This window comes from Gopherus evgoodei, chromosome 4, assembly GCF_007399415.2.
Source record: "Gopherus evgoodei ecotype Sinaloan lineage chromosome 4, rGopEvg1_v1.p, whole genome shotgun sequence".
NCBI classification, from domain to species: Eukaryota; Metazoa; Chordata; order Testudines; family Testudinidae; genus Gopherus; species Gopherus evgoodei.
Genome location: NC_044325.1, coordinates 149,790,157 through 149,807,699, shown reverse-complemented (window position 1 = coordinate 149,807,699; position 17,543 = coordinate 149,790,157). Strand labels below are relative to the sequence as shown.

General features: G+C 46.1%; 1 protein-coding gene across 2 annotated transcripts; it reads left to right on the top strand.

Moving 5' to 3' along the window:
* Positions 1 to 2,506, top strand: LOC115651017 (olfactory receptor 1052-like). 2 transcript variants are annotated; one of them, XM_030561809.1, is made up of 2 exons: positions 1 to 42; positions 1,580 to 2,506. In XM_030561809.1, the coding sequence occupies exon 2, from the start codon at positions 1,700 to 1,702 to the stop codon at positions 2,504 to 2,506; it is 807 nt and encodes a 268-aa protein (XP_030417669.1). In that variant the 5' UTR covers positions 1 to 42; positions 1,580 to 1,699. The 2 variants fall into 2 exon arrangements, with proteins under 2 accessions (XP_030417669.1, XP_030417668.1); XM_030561808.1 differs by lacking the exon at positions 1 to 42 and having other exon boundaries at positions 1,568 to 2,506.
* Positions 2,507 to 17,543: the final 15,037 nt, after the last annotated feature.

The window sequence follows — 17,543 nt, the reverse complement described above, 5'->3', positions numbered from 1 at the left end:
GAATATCCCTCCCTTTTAAATTGTCAGAAGTTAAAGTTGCACATAACAGTCAAGGCACCTAAATCATTACTCAATTTTGCAAGCCGTGGCCACCTTTCCCTGGAATGACCAAACAAGAGCTTAGTGGCAGAATGCTTTCGTGGGCATCCCATTCAACTCTGCTTGGGTAATGACAAGGGCAAGAACAGATAGCTATCGGAAGAATGGTGTGGGAAGAAGATAAAATGCAACTGGAAGGATGCAACAAGAAAACCAACAGAGAGAAAAAACAGATGGTCTAGCAGTTAAGGTGCATGGAAGAGGAGAGGACTTCATAAATTGCATGGAATTGGATGGATTCCCCCCCTCCATTTTTTTCTTTTTAAAATTCTAGGAAGTTTCATTTAAAAAGAACATAGTAAATGAATATTAATGTTGGGCATAGTTAAGCACTCAGTTGTCAGGAAATGCCAACGCTAGGTTGCACACACAACTTTAACTCTGCCTCTTTTCACAAGAGTGTTACAATAATATTTGTAATTCATAGACTCATAGATTTTAAGACCAGAAGGGACCTTAATGATCACCTCGTTAGTCTGACTTCCTGGGGAAATCACAGATCACAGAACCTCCCCCGCATCCACTCCTATAATAGACCTATAACCTCTGGCTGAGTTACTGAAGTCCTCAAATCATTATTTAAGGACTTCACATTACAGAGTATCCACCATTTACACTAGTTTAAACCAGCAAGTGGCCCCATGCTGCAAAGGAAGGCAAAAAAAACCCAGAGTCTCTGCCAATCTGTCCCCAAATATGGCAGTCAATTGGACCCTGAGCATGTCAACAATACCCACCCGCCAGTCACATAAGAAATAATTCTCTGTTGTAACCCAGAGCCCTCCCCATCTAATGTCCTGTCACCAGCCATTGGAGATATTTGTTGCTAGCAATCACAGATTGGCTACTTGCCATTGTAGGCAGCTCCATTGTACCATCTTCTCCATAAACTTATCAAGTGCAGTCTTGAAGCTAGTTAGATTTTTTGCCCCCATCTAACAAACGGGCACAGCTGAAGGACACCTGGGCTGTTTACAGATGATGTGGGTTAAGGGTAAGTGATGCACTGTTGAGTGCATGGAACTTAAAAAGACAGACACCAGTTTTAATCTGTATTTTGTTCCTTTAATAAATGCCCAGAAGTTATTCTACACTCGGTGCAGCTGCTGACTCAATTATGAAGGCATTGCCAACTCCTAGAGAGAGGTCACCAGCTGAATGGAGTTTGCCACCAGCCTATAATACTACGTAAACAAACATCAGTTATTATAAGGTCAGGAGGGTGACATACTGTGTCCACTGCCTATCATGCAGACCAATATAATCTCCTTGTTTGCTTGTGCTCCCCTGATCTATCTTTTTGTAAACATTTGTTGTCTCTTGTCTTATAAATACATTGTAACTCTTCAGGACTGTCCTTTTGTTCTGTTTTTGTACAGCACCTAACACCATCAGGTCCTAGGTGCTAATGCAATACAAATAATACATAATATTTATTATCTCGGCAGCTAAGAATCAAGCTAAGCCAATGGCTGGAAACAATGACACAGCGGTGACTAGGTTCATTCTCATCGGACTAACAGATCGTCCAGAGCTTCAGGTCCCGCTTTTTGTAGTGTTTTCATTAATCTATTTCATCACCCTGCTGGGGAATTTAGGGATGATCTTGGTCATTCAGATCAACCCCCAACTCCACACGCCCATGTACTTCTTCCTCAGCAACTTGTCCTTCTTAGACACCTGCTATTCCTCCACCATTGCTCCCAATATGCTGGTCAATTTCTTAGTGGAGCACAAAGCCATTTCTTATAGCGGGTGTATTATGCAATATTGCTTTTTTGCCGTATTTGCCACCACTGAGATTTTCCTCCTAGCCGCTATGGCATATGATCGCTATGTGGCCATCTGTAATCCACTACTCTACACAGTCACTATGACTAAGAAGGTCTGCCTGCTGCTGGTCATTGGGTCGTATTTCTGGGGCTTTGTGAACTCTTTGATACACACAAGTGGGTTGTTGAGATTATCCTTTTGTGACTCCAATATCATTAACCACTTTTTCTGCGATCTCACCCCTCTCCTGAAGCTCTCCTGCAGCAACATCCATATGAATGTGATGCTGGTTTTCATCTTTGGCAGTTTGTTTGAAATAAGCACTTTTCTGATCATCATTGTCTCATACATTCTCATCATCGTAGCAGTGCTGAGGATCCACTCTGCCGAGGGCAGGCACAAAGCCTTCTCCACCTGCGCCTCCCACCTAACAGCTGTCGCCATATTCCACGGGACAATTCTCTTCATGTATTTCCGACCCAGTTCCAGCTACTCGCTGGATACAGATAAAATGGCCTCAGTGTTCTACACAGTGATGATCCCCATGCTGAACCCCTTGATCTACAGCCTGAGAAACAAGGAGGTGAAAGGTGCTGTAAGGAAAATGATAGAGAGAAAAATGTTTACTCCATGAATTCCTATCATAATGTAATTCAGAGTAACCAGTGGAGAAGGGTGGTTGGAAAGAGGAATCCCACTGTAGCTATGGAATGTGAAACCAGGGTATTTCCACAAAGAGGTGAAAAGTATCACCCAGGGTATGTATTTTGTGGATGTCCCTATTCAGTGCCCTAGGTAGATTGAATTATGTAAGTTCCTAGATATCAGTCATGTTACTAAAACCTCGACTCATCAGGAGATCTTTGTTCAACATAACATTTAAGCAGGTGCCTAACTTTGTGTTTCTGTTTTCCTTTCCATTGAAGTCATGCCATTAGAAATAGGGCTCTAAATTTTTGAAATATCGCCTGTGCCTCTTGTTATTATCACCCAAGTAAGCCCATGTAAGTAAACCCAAGAATATTGCAAGGTAGGAGTAAATATTCCAGTCACCATTTCTATTAGTCAGAGGTAGAAAGAACAAACAAGGGATGATTTTGGATGCACTCCTAGGATATGTCTACACTGTAATTAAAAACCTATGGCAATCCCAGGCCAGCTGACTTGGGCTCGCAGGGCTTGGGCTAAGCAGACATTTAATTACAGGGTAGACGTTCAGGCTTGAGCTGGAGCCTGGGTTCTAGGACCCTGGCAAGTGGGAGGATCCCAGACTTCAGGCTGCAGCCCTGCAAGGGCAAGCACCAGGAGCTAGAAGTGTCTAACTGAAGTGTAGACATACCCTTAATGTACATCCAGCAGGGGCATGTATTTGTGTGTGAGTCTACATGTGTGAGAGAGAGTGAAAGAAAGAAAATGGGGTGAGGGGGACAGAGAGCAAGAGAAATCCCACTTTCACTTCCCCCAGTGTAAATCTGAAGTACTTGCAGTGAAGTCAGTGTAATTACTCAAGATTTGTGGTATAACTGAATTGCACTTAGCTGAGAATGTGTGTGCTTTAATGTCAATATTCATGATTCCTCTGTTGCTTATGATTATTTCAATCAGGAGCCAAATTTTCCTTGTGGCATGAAATCAGAGCTTCAGTGTGAGAAAAAGCTGGTTTTGGTTGATAATAGGTTTGCCAGCTGAATCGTACAAGTTCAGTGCCAGCATTTGCAATAAGCCAGTTACAGGTTCAGCTGAAGGTTCAATGTTATACACTGATTAGAGCTAAACACTATACTGTTTGCACTGTTGTGGTAGTCTGTTTGTCCCAGAATAGTAGAGACACAAAGTGGGTGAGGTAATATTTTTTACTGGACCAACTTTTGAAGCTCTTCTTCTTCTAAAAAATTCTATGTAGCTTGAAATCTTGTCTCTGTCACCTACAGAAGTTGGTCCAGTAAAAGATATTATCTCACCTGTCTTGCCTTGCTAACACTATATACTGATTCCAGCTATATATTCGTTGTTACTGTAAATTGTTTACAGATCTTCTCTTCAGCAACATAACCTAATTAGAGTTATATTCTCACCAATTCTATATACTGATTATGGCCCTTCTGTTAGATAACAAAGATACTTAATGACACAAATGTATGTTAATGAACAACAAAATATATATGAAAATGGTTATGAATGGTTTAAAAAGCTCATATTAGCACATTAATACATATTAACATGTATTTTCTTTTTTTGTATTTGCATTTTAGTAAAGAAATATGCTTGACAAAACTTTCTCTATGTTGCAAAAACAATCAACTTACTTCAAAAATTGACATATTTTATAGATCTCATTTAAATGTAAAAATCCACTTGCCTCTATACTGGGCTGTCACTTTCTGGGTGGACAATAAAATGCATGTTGTATAAGAAGCTCCATTTTGCATTGTAGTTTTAAGTGGCACATATTTTATAAATATATAAAGCAAGACCACATTTTAAGGCAAAGGCCGAAATTCCAAACTTTGGATTTATGACTTTGAAATACTTGATTTCTTTGTCTTAACTTTGCATTAATGCATCAGTTTTTGTGTCAATTTTTCTTTCGGTGTTTGTTTTACGATGTTTTTGGTTTGGGATTTATTTTATTTTATCATTTTTTCTAAGTGAGAGAGAATTTAGTTAGAAATAGATTCCATAATCTGGATGCTTTTTTGAGTGATGCCGATCTTGTGCAAGGCCACTGGCATTCCAGTGCTATTGACCAAATTCTCAGAATCTCTTGATCTGTGCCACTCTACCTAACAGTAAGGGCACCAGAATTTCCTTGTTCTGGGCCATGGTCACCAATTGTCATTTCTCCTCGATTGATACCTCATGAGTATCCAGGAAATCAGAGCTGCCGTCTTTGTCAAAGTATATCTGTTGACCATATCTTCAGAGATTGAACTCGGTCTGCATGAAAGACTATTACTGAGGCTAAAGCACCAAGTCCAGTAGCCTGAAGTTGGTAACAGAGCCCTATAATTCATGATTTGGTCCACCCACTCAAAAGGTACATCTGCACACAAACGAAGATGTGACTGCAGTGGAGCTAGGGAGTCCCATGTTAGCTTTAAATTAGCTAGTGCGGGTAACATTGGTAGTGGTGCAACATTCTGCAAGGGCTAGCTGCCCCAGTACAAGATCACTGGGGACCCTGGCTACAAACTTAGCTTGCTGGCCCTACGAGGATCCATGCTGCCACACCTTCACTGTTATAATTATCTACAATAGCTATATTAAAGTTAGGGGAGGTATGCCTTGCCTACCAATCCTACAATTACATCTTTATTTAATGTGTAGACATACTCCAAACCATACCAGGTATTAATGTAGGTTACACAGATATGTCATTCATATATGCATCCAATACCCATTGATTTCACTGGAAAACAACCAGACCTTGAAAGACAACAGGAAAGAATTTCACAACTTTTTTTTTCTACAATAGAATTGATTAAAATTTACTTTATACCAAAACGTGGACTTTTTTGAAAAGAAGATTTTTTTTTCCAAATTTTGAAATCTGATTTTTTTTTTGTTTGGCTTTGGTTTCCAAAAGCCAAAATATCTTAAGTTTTCATTAAAATCAGTGAAAAAATATAATGGAAACAAAATAAAACAAAACAAAAACAACAAAATAAGAGTGTGGGGGAATAACACTTCAGAAATTCTCATGGGAAATACTTAATATCTTATGATCCGCTTTAGTTTACAGTACACAGCACCTCTCCGTTGGGACTACTTAATCAATGACAGAGTATAAAAGCAGCACCACTGAATTGTAACATTTTCTGGAGTAGAGGATAGTGAATGCATGTGAGATCCCTTGCTTATTACTATATTTTCCTGTAAGTTGCTTTATAATGGCAGCCAGACTACTGTATCTCCATAATGGACCAAAACTGATTTGATCAGATCTAAACAACCTAAACTTTGGGCTATTTGCCTTTGGCCCACTAGTGAAATTGATTCAAGCTGTGTGAAGGTCTGGAGGCTCCTTGCTGGAGGCATCATGGCTCTGCCTCACCCTGCCCCAGAAAAGAGCAGAGGAGAAGTCTTTTAGGCAGCCCAGAGTGGCTTCAGGGTAGCAGCCAATCAGAGGGGCTACTGGAGCAAACAATCAATGGCCAGAAGGGCCATATAAAAGGAAGCAGCAGAAGCAGAGCAGTCAGTTGCTGCCTGGAGCTTGAAGAGGAAACTCTGGCAGACAGGCAGGCAGAGCAGCAGTACCATGGGCAGCTCACTGTAGGCAGGACAGGGCCCAGGGGACTGAGCCCAGAACCTAGCCAGACTGGGCAAGGGTACCATGATGGGCCCTACTGGTGTGGCTGAAGGCTGAGCCCATGGAGGCTGCCAAAAAGGACATACCAACCTAGAGTACTGAGATGGGCCCCTGTTGGAGTGTTAAAGAAGGCTGTGTCTCCAGGAAGGAAGCCTTGGTGCTACAGCCCCATACCAGAGCCATGAGAAAGAGCTAGAGACTGTATAGCATGGAAGAGGAGACTGTGTGTGTGAATTCGCCAGAAGGCTGAGTCACGGAAGGCCTGGCAAAAGAACCATCCACTGGGGGGTGCTTATGAGATGCGGGTGCTACTCCATTGTAGGAACTGAAAGAAAAGCAGGCTCACACCCAACCAGAAAGGGGACACTCATGACAGGCAGCTGCAGACACCATTACACTGAAAACCGATGTTAGATTTGATTCAGGACTCACTTAAACTGCTATAAACAGATGAAAATCAGGAGTAACCGCATTGAAGTCCCATGGAGTCCCATCTATGTAAAAATTGTGTAAACCAGATCATAATAATAATAAAAACTTTTAGAAAAACAATATACTCCACTGCACACACATTTCTCCATGGGGTACTCCTGGTGAAAATTTGCACCAAAAAAAATTAAAATTCTGCACACAATATTTTAAAATTCTGCATATTTTATTTGTCAAAATAACACTATATAATCATACTACTTCAATTATTTTGGTCACTTTTCAAAATACCTGCCAGACACATGACAAAACCACCCTCGCCCACCAGCCCAGACTCTCGTATCCCTATCATTTCCAGAATCCAAGGATCCAGAAGGAGAAACAGCCTGGTGTTGGGTTCTGGGTTTGTATGGAGTTTCCTACATGTCACCTCTTTCTTTCAGGGTATGCCAGGAACTGGAGCTGACAGGAACCATCCTGCTCTTCTCTTTGTGACCTGGGGATCTGGGCTCTGCCAGGCCCAGCAGCCTGCAGTGGTGGCCAGTGGATCTACAGTGCAATTCAGTGGAGGGGGGAGAAAACTCTGCTTAGAACATTAATTCTGTGAAAATTCTGTATTGCGCAATGGTGCAAAATTCCCCCAGGAGCAATGGGGAGTAGAGGAGAGAACAACCAGTCCTGTCACTTAGTGCACTGCTGGATGGTGCTCAGATACTATTGTGATATAAGTTTATGTAGGATAGAATAGAATCAGAAATAGGGCTTTTATTTTGGCCCTCCTTCAATACAAAATTGGAAAAGCAATGATTTTTGTGAAAGAAAACAGGACTGAAACTAGTGGGCATAGGAGTAAAAATTTCTTCTCCCACCCCTACCTCCAACAGAACAATACGCCTGAGGGGAATTATTCTGCACCCAAAATGCCACATAGGTCTTAATCACTTAATCGTGCACATCTGCCAACAATAACCCCTGTCAATGGCGCAGTAAAGGGGGTTGCATAATAAGTAGACAGGAGGAAGTTCTAAGCAAATGGACCACAGGCGCTCCAGGCCTTCCACCCACCCACTCCAGCATTGCCTCCTCCTCCAGGATCCTTATCAGACAGAATAACAAGGGTGATGCTGCAGCTGGGAACAGGGAAGATCCTGCCAATGTCCCTAAAGGCCAGGATGTGACCTCACATTAGATCAGGAGGACCAGTTTGGAGAAGATAGCAGTGAAAACTCTGGAGAGGGGAATGTGGCTGACCAGAGACTGGAAGTCCAGGTGGTTACTGCAACTCTCTAACCCCTCCCTCCCATTGTTTTCTAGAGAAATTGGACTTTCATCACTGAGGATTTTGTTAGGTTATGGCCAAATCATTTACTGTCCTGGATATTATGCCCTGCATTGCTGTGTGTGTGTCTGTGGGGTAGTGCAGACGCCACAACATTTGCATGGCCTCATCTCCCTTCCCCTCCCCTCCACCAGCCCCTGCTGGGCACAATCCCAAGTGGATGCAGAGCACTGGGGGGAAAGGTTTCGGAAAAGCCAGCTTTGCTGTTTATCCAAGAGTTCAGAGTATGGGCTGTACGGCTTGTGCTGAAGCCCACGGTCTGTAGCAAGTTCACAACTAGAAATCAGTGCCCCTCTGTCCGTTTCACCGCAGGTAGGCAGGTGGGGGTGGAGGGGTTCAAACACGGCTTGGATCAATGCTCTTCAACCTAGCTCAGGCTTTGGTTGGTTTCCTTCATTTCCCCCTAGTCCTGGTAGCTTATTCTGGGAAGTTTCTCGGGCAGCAGGAATTCTCCATGGACTTTTAGGAGAACTGGGAGTGCAAACCTGCTTGGGCCTCCATAAGAGCCAGGTCTCTACCAAATTCAGGACTCACTTTGACTAATTTACAAACCCACTGGTCTTGAAATTGACCTAGGTCACCATTTCAGCTGTTTCCACCTGACATTTCATGGTATTGTAACCATGAGGGTCCTGACCAAACTGGGAGAATGGGGGAGTTCAGAGGTTGTTGTGGGGGGGTCACAGCATTGTCACCCTCACTTCTGTGCTGCCTTCAGACCTGAGCTCCAAGGGCAGCAGCCAGCAACTTTTCTGAAGCTAGAGGAGGTTCCCAGATGTGCAGGTGGGTCCCTGCTGTTGTCAGCACCTCAGCTCCTACCAACTACTTGGAAGCACCTCGGCTCCTACCATTTTCTGGGCATCCAGAGAAATGGACCCCTGAGCCCCAGAAGGAACTGCAAGGGAAGCCCCGAGCTCTCGCTTCAGATGCCAGGCGGAAGCCCCAAGCCCAGGCACCCAGAGCGCCGGCAAGAGTGGGAAGGGGCATGAAAGTCCTGAACCCAGTGCCCCAGCACTGGCTGACCCCACAGGGGGCCAGAACCTCTGAGTCGGGGTACCCAGAGATGTGACTGGAGCAGAAGCTGCCAAGGCCAAAGCCCTGAGCCCAACACCGGGCTGATGCAGCACACGCACTTCTGCACTGCCTCTGCAGGTGCGTCTGATATCCCCATGGAGAGGAAGTCCTGTCACCAGTCAGGCAGAGAAACAGCTAGGAGGCCTCTACTGGGTTCTCCTGGCTGGGGGGTCCCAGCAGGACAAGGATATCAGATTTCACGGGGCAGGACTAATTCGATCTAGCCAAAAAAGGCACAAGAAGAATCAGCAGCTGCCAGCTGAAGCCAGAGAAATTCAAATGAGACGTAGGCCTGGTCTACACTATGCGTTTAAACCTATTTTAGCAGCGTTAAACCGATTTAACGCTGTACCCGTCCACACAACGAGCCCCTTTATATCGATATAAACGGCTGTTTAAATCGGTTTCTGTACTCCTCCCCGACGAGAGGAGTAGTGCTAAAATCGGTATTACCATATCAGATTAGGGTTAGTGTGGCCGCAAATCAACGGTATTGGCCTCCGGGCGGTATCCCACAGTGCACCATTGTGACCGCTCTGGACAGCAATCCAAACTCAGATGCACTGGCCAGATAAACAGGAAAAGCAAAGCGAACTTTTGAATTGCATTTCCTGTTTGCCCAGCGTGGAGCTCTGATCAGCACGGGTGGCCATGAAGTCCCAAATCCAAAAAGAGCTCCAGCATGGACTGTATGGGAGATACTGGATCTGATCGCTGTATGGGGAGACAAATCTGTTCTATCAGAGCTCCGTTACAGAAGATGAAATGCCAAAGCATTTGAAAAAAATCTCCAGGCCATGATACAGAGTCCACAACACAGTGCTGTGTGACAAGCGTAACGGAAAGCCAAAGAATTAAATGGACGCTCATGGAGGGAGAGAGTGGGTACTGAGGACTCCAGCTATCCCACAGTCCACAGCAGTCTCCAAAAAGTATTTGAATTCTTGGCTGAGCTCCCAATGCCTGTAGGGTCAAACACATTGTCCAGGGTGGTTCAGGATATAGCTCGTCAATGTACCCCCTCCCCTCTCCCCGTTAAAGAAAAAGGGAAAAAAATTGTTTCTGGACTTTTTTCAAGGTCATCCTATGTCTACTGAATGCTGCTGGTAGATGCGATGCTGTGGCAGTGAAGAGCAGTATCCACTCCCCTCCCCTCCCCGATGGCAGACAGTACAATATGACTGCTATCCGTTGTCATCATCAGCCCGTGAGTGCTCCCGGCTTGCCTCAGGTAAGGCTGGCCAGGGGCACCTGGGTAAAAATAGGAATGATTCCTGGTCATTCCCAGTAGATGGTACAGAACGGCTGGTAAGAGTACTCATCATAGTAACTGGGGGCTGAGCTCCATCAGCCCCCTCCCTTTCATGTGTAAAGAAAAGATTCTGTAGTGCCTGGACTATCATAGCAGCGGGATGCTGGGCTCCTCTCCCCCGCACAGCTTAATGTCCTGCCTGGACTATCATAGCAGCTGGAGGCTGCCTCCCCCCCCATTTTATCTCAGTAACTGTCAGTGTTTCTTATTCCTGCATTCTTTATTTCTTCACCACACAAATGGAGGGGGGGACACTGCCACTGTAGCCCAGGAAGGTTTGGGGACGAGGGAAGCAATGGGTGGGGTTGCTGCAGGGACACCCCCTAGAATGCCATGCAGCTCATCATTTCTGTGGGATCTGACACAGAGCAGCTGTGCTCTCTGGTTCTCTGATACACGGGTTCCCTAGTACACTTGCACCGTATTCTAGGCAGGACTGACTCTATTTTTAGACACCATAAAGGAGAAAATGACCCGGGGGGGGTCATTCCCATTTTTGTCTTTGCGCTTCCGGTCGACTTCAGCCAGGGGCACCTATGACAGCAGCAGACGGTACAGAATGACAGATAACCATCATCTCATTGCCAATTTACAATGGCGCAGCAGACTGTACAGAACAACTGATAACCGTCTCTGCTGTCATACAAAGGCAAATGAATGCTGCTGTGTAGCACTGCAGTATCACCTCTGTCAGTGGCATCCAATACACATATGGTGACAGTAAAAAAAAGCTGAATGTTCTCCTTGGTTGCCGTGCTATGGCGTCTGCCAGGGCAATCCAGGGAAAAAGGGCGTGAAATGATTGTCTGCCGTTGCTTTCCCGGAGGAAGGAATGACTAATGACATTTACCCAGAATCACCCGCGACAATGGTTTTTGCCCCTCAGGCACTGGGATCTCAACCCAGAATTCCAAGGGGCAGGGGAGACTGCAGGAACTATGGGATAGCTACGGAATAGCTACCCACAGTATAATGCTCCAGAAATCGACACTAGCCTCGGACCATGGATGCACACCGCCGAATTAATGTGCTTAGTGTGGCCACGTGCACTCGACTTCATACAATCTGTTTTACAAAACCGGTTTATGTAAAATCGGAATAATCCCATAGTGCAGACGTACCCGTAGGCACACATTTTTGACTGTGAGGGAGACTAGCCACTGGAACAAATTACCCAGGGGAGAGGTAGAGTCTCTGTTTCCTGGTGTCTTCATGTCACAACTGCCTGTCATTCTGGAAGGTGTCTTTTAGTGAATTACAAGCAATTGGGCTTAATATGGTGCACAGTGTGTGAAATTTCATAGCCTGTGAAATAGAGGCCAGATTAGGAGATCGAATTGTTTCATAACCTCTATGAAAAGCTCAGTGTGGGGCGAGGAACAGACCCTGCTGTTTTACTGGGTAGCCTGCTTGCTCCCCAGAATCAATAATGAGCAAGTGAGGTGATCCGGGGTGCAGCTCAAACATCCAGCTGGGCTGGCCAAGGGCAGACATCAGGCCTGCCAGGGAAAGGTGGGTGCGGCAGTGACTTCACAAAGGCCTTTGGCAGGAACTCAGCTTATTGGGCAAAGATGATGAGGTATCTGTGACCTCACAGAGCTCCCTTGACAACAGCCAGGCAGGACAGGGATGCGGGCAGGGGGAACCTCGGAGAGCCCTGTAGCCTTGCTCCAGCAAGCCTCCATCTCGTGGTCTCTCACTGAGGACCAAGAGACTTTGGTGGGCAGGAGATTCAATGCATGTGTTTGTCATTCCCGTGTGTATTTTTTTCAAAGACGTTGCCATCTGTGTAGAAGGTAAGAAAAACTGTAGGCTCCAGATAGACATACAAGATCATGGACTCTATCCTAGCAGATTCAAAGGCATCACCACCCTCCTAGTGAAAAAGTTTTTCCTAATATCCAAGCCTTCCACACTGCAACTTGAGAGCATTGATCCTTGTTCTGTCTTCTGTCAGCTCTAAGATATCATGAGAATCGATCTTTCATTAGGAAAATAATTCAAAAATGCAAAAAAAAAACCTTTGAGTGAAGTCAATCCATCGTGATCTTTAGTGTCTGGGAGTGTGGGCCTTGGGGGCCAGACTGAGACCCGCATGGGCTAGTAACACCCAAGAAGCCAGTAGAATAATTCCAGTTCTCTTAGCATCCAAGCCTCCCTAATCCAAGGGCTACGGGAGACAGAGAGGTGCTGAGAATGTCTAACTCATGATTGAAAACACAGAGATGTGTTCTTGGCTTTGGTTGGGGGACAAGTAACAAATCCGTTGGGATTCTTGCCCCAAACAACAATCTCCCATTGTCCTTTAGAGCACGAGGGCCCTAACATGCCTGACTTGCTCAAATCTCTCTCCTGCTAGGACTGAGAGAATTTTCTCCATCCCCCATGATACCGAGGGAAAGAGAAAAGAAGTGACCTCTCTTTGGTCATACAGCAAGTCATGCCAGAGCTAGAAAGAGAATCATAAGAAAGAAGTTGTATCAAAATGTTTTGCATTTCAAACTAACTGATTTCCTAAACAAAGGCAATTTGATGTGTGGTTAGTGAACTGAAATGATACATTCTTGTCTCCACGTGTTTCTAGATTGATGAACCAGTAGATCTATTCCCTAGTTTTTATCCAATGATTGAGGGAGGAAAACAAGTCTGCCTGTTTTGTGAATTCCCGAAGGCTTTCTTGAATTTCAACAAACTAGTCGACTGAACTGAATGATTTGAATAAACTGAAAGGAAGACAAGATTTTCTGCACCTTTCAAGGAAGCTACTGCTGCTCAGAGCTGGGTTAGCATTTCAGCTAACTTTGCTTCCAGGGCCTTAGCTATCACATCAGTGGTGCGACTGTCTGAAACACTTGGCAGTGAACATGTTCTACTGAATGTTATTTTTTCTCTTTTATTTAAATTATTTAAAAGATTGTCATAAATTTGGCCCTTCTCAGAGGTTGTCAATTTCAAATGTAATTATGACAGTGATGGAGACTAGCCACTGGAACAAATTACCCAGGGGAGAGGTGGAGTCTCTGTTTCCTGGTGTCCTACCATCATAACTGGTTGGGAAGGTGCCTTTTAGTGAATTACAAGCAATTGGGCTTAATAGGGTGCTAAGAGTGTGAAATGTCGTAGCCCGTGAAATAGAGGCCAGATTAGGAGACTGAATTGTTTCACAACCGATGCCTCTATGAAAAGCTCAGTGTGGGGAACAGACCCTGCTGTTTTACTGGGTAGCCTGCTTGCTCCCCAGAATCAATAATGAGCAAGTGGGGTGATCCAGGGTGCAGCTCAAACATCCAGCTGGGCTGGCCAGGGGCAGACATCAGGCCTGTCAGGGAAAGGTGGGTGTGGCAGTGACTTCACAAAAGCTTTTGGCAGGGACTCAGCCCATTGAGCAAAGACAATTAGTTGAGAATTGGTCCTGCTTTGAGCAGGGGGTTGGGCTAGATGACCTCCTGAGATCCCTTCCAACCCTCATATTCTATGAATGAGGCATCTGTGACCTCACAGAGCTCCCTTGACAACAGCCAGGCAGGACAGGGGGAACCTCCGAGAGCCCTGTAGTCTTGCTGCAGCAAGCCTCCATCTTCGCTTTACCAGATAAAGGTTATGAGCAGACAATGGCTGGAAGTCAAAGCTAGACCAATACACACTGGAAATAAGGCAAGGAGCATTTTGAACATCAGAGTTTGGAGCAATTGTGGATTTTCCACAACTGGCCTATTTTAAAATCAAGCTTGGGTGTTTTATTAAAAAATCTGCTCTAATTCCTATGGGAATTATTTTGAGGCACATTCTATGGCTGAAGTGAAACAGAAAGTCAGACAACAGTGGTTTCCTCTGGGCTTGGAATTAATCTGTGGCTTGCTGGGGGCGTTTGGAATTTAACCATTTTGCTTCCCTCTTCCTCCTTCCCTCTTGTCCCTTCTTCTCAGTTGGAAAACAGACCACCAGAAAAGCCTGATTTCCACTCTGTGCCCCTTCCATTAGCGCTGTAAGCTGAAGGGCATTGTGACTTGAGACTGAATTCAGCCAGTCAGTGCTAACTCTCCACAGGTGATTTGCAGAAGTCAGTAAATGAACCTGCAGGTTTCCGTGGGAGCGATGCCCAAGGCAGGGCTCAGGCTTCGGATTTATGCTCAGGGTTAGAGGAGTCAGGAAGCGACAGGTGGCTGAGTTACCTCTGGTGTCACAATGTTACTGCTCAGGTTCCTCTGCCTGCTGCACCACCTGGGCAGTGACTGGCAAGGGAAAGGTTTTGTGGATTTGAAACTTAGAAACCAGGAAGCGCAGAAGAGGAATGGCTTAGACAGTTTGGCAGTAAAATGTAGCTTTTGTGGCAATATCCTGTGCGATTGCTACTGGATCCGGGACACAGACAGCATTCCTGCCCCTCCTACCACCTCTTAGCTGGGCCTACATAAAAGAGACAAGCTAGAGTTTTGCACACTTGTTTGTTTAAGACTGAGCAAATAAGGCCCAACAAATTACTGCTAGGATGAATTTTGCTGCCTCCTCTCCTTGACTAGAATACAAGCAGTTTCTGATTCTCTCAGATGAAGTAGTTCTTCTAAAATCAAGGGCAAGACCAATCAAAGGCTTTTTCACAACTCAAACCCCCACCCCCCCAGAGATTTTTTTTTATTTAAACTGGGTTTTTTAAATTTATATTGACAAATTTTTATTTTAAAACCTGTCAAGTATAAAATTTGAAACAATGACAAGCGATGTTAAGGCCTATAGTTGCTCCAGCCTATTAAAGTAATTTAAATAAATACCTATATGAAGAAGTCAGTGTTTGCTGCCAAGTGTCAGAGGAAGTCAAAGCACTGAACTGTTGGAATTCATTGCCTAAGCACCTGGGGGTCCAGAAGTTATTGAAACACTCAGCCAGATTTTGGCAGCACCAGCCTCTTCTGCAGGTGCAGAAAGAATATTTTCTTCATTCCAGCTGATGCAGCTATTTCATTCAAATGTAAGAAACTGATTGGGAGTTGAAAAAGGATGAAGGCTTCTTTTCCCCTTGTAATATATGAATAAACGCTAGAGAGGCAGAGATGTGAGCTACTACTTCTAAAATCTGGAAGGACATTATGAGCAGGAACAATCAGTTCAGTGCACGAACTAGAGATACTTCTTTACCTCAGTTTGTTTAAAATGAAAATAAATGGTTCAGTCAACCTTTTTGTTTGTATATATCCTGCAAAACCAGCAAGTCAACATGTTTGAATGGATCCCTATTCCTAGAATCATAGAAGACTAGGGCTGGAACAGACCTCAGGAGGTATCTAGTCCAACCCCTTGCTGCAGGCAGGACCAACTCCAACTTCATCATCCCAGCCAGGGCTTTCTCAAGCTGACCTTTAAAAACTTGTAAGGATGGAGATTCCACCACCTCCCTAGGTAACCCATTCCAGGGCTTCACCACCCTCCTAGTGAACTAGTGTTTCCTAATAGCCAAGTTAAGCCGTCCACAGTGCAACTTGAGACCATTGCTCCCTGTTCTGTCATTGGCCACCACTAAGAATTTAATGAGAATCAATCTCTCATTAGGAAAATAACTTAAAAATACAACTACAGAACTTGTGGAATGAAATCAATCCACCCTGACCTGTAGTGTCTGGGGATGTGGGCCTCTGAGGCTAGACTGAGACCCTCATTGGCTAGAACCACCCAGTGAGCCAGTAACAATATCCAATCCTGTTACCGTCCAAGCCTCTGTAATGCAAGGAACAGCTGAGGGCTGCGGGGGACAGAGGGGTGCTGAGAACAACCCAGAGATGTGTTATTGGCTTTGGATGGGGGACAAGCTGCAAATCCGTCAGTCACTACAACAGGTCACACTCAGAGCCAGGGAGACTGGGAATAGAGTCCTGCTGGCACTTCCCAGCTCTGGCTTTCTGGAGGAGGAGGAAGACACCAGCTCCCCTAGCTGACCCTGAGGCACCTTCTGGGCCAAAATGGAAGTGGCCCCCGGTACAGCTATGGAGTGTCCCAGGAGCCTTCTGCTAGTGGCATTGTATTGTTTTCACAGCCAGTTTCGATCTCTGGTTTCTACCCCTTGCCCTGCTGGCAGGGCACTGTGCGGCACCCGTTGCAGGCCACTTGGGTGCAGGAGATCGAGGAGGGTGAAGGGAGGAGCAACCCTGAGCATCTGCCATCCAGCTTCATCCGATCTAGAACAAGTGGAGTTCTCCAGAGCCATCCCCAGTGTGGTGGGAATATCCCATCACTAGGGCTCCCAGCCCGTCCCTTGTCAGGGTTTGTTCCCCAGGTTGAGGGTTCCTGTGCCCTGAGGTGGGTTGTGTCAGGAGGAGAAATTGCCTCAGCAGAGGGGAGGTGGGCAGGGGAGCAGGCAGGCTCGTTAATGAAAAGCTGCTTTGAAGCCAGACTCATGGCTGCTCCCCACTCAGTTCCAGGATGGAGGGAATAAGGCAGATGCTCAGAAGGAAGGCCGAGCAGGTGGCTCCAGAGCCAGCAGTAAACATCAGCCAGCCTTCCTAGGAGGAGAGCGGCCCCTCTGTCCCCGTAGGCGGGGAAGAGGCTTATGGCCAGGAGAAAGAGAGGAGCTGCGTCACATGCTGGAGGAGGAGGAAGATACCAGCTCCCCTAGCTGACCCTGAGGCACCTTCTGGGCCAAAATGGAGGTGGTCCCGGGTTCAGCTATGGAGGAGAGAGCCAGGAGAGGGAAGGAGCCGGGGAAGGCAGCACTGGGGCTTACTTCACAGGAAGCCAAGGAGCCAGGACCTGCGCCCCAGGGCCCAGCAGGAGCCGTCCACCACCATGACAACTGTGAAGCCCTGTGCCAGCCCAACCCTGGCCCCCGAGGAGCCTCCCGCCAGTACTACCCTGGCCACCAAGGAGCCTCCCGCCAGTACCACGCTGGCCCCAGAGGAGCCTCCCACCGGCCGCACCCTGGCCCCTGAGGACCCTCCCACCAGCCCCACCCTGGCAACCGAGGAGCCTCCTGCCAGCCCCACTCTGGCCATCGAGGAGCTTCCCGCCAGCCCAGTGCAGGAGTTGAGCGACTGCGCGTCAAACACCAGCAGCTTCGCATACTCCTGTGGGGCCAGCAGCTCCTCCGTGGGGTCTGGCAGCCGTGAGTTTAAAGGCTCCCTCTTTGGAGCTGAGGGGAGACCCAGGGGAAAGGGAGGAGGACTGGGGCAGTGGGGGACTAGTAACACCCTGTGCTCATTGGCTCGCCAAGGCACCGGGAC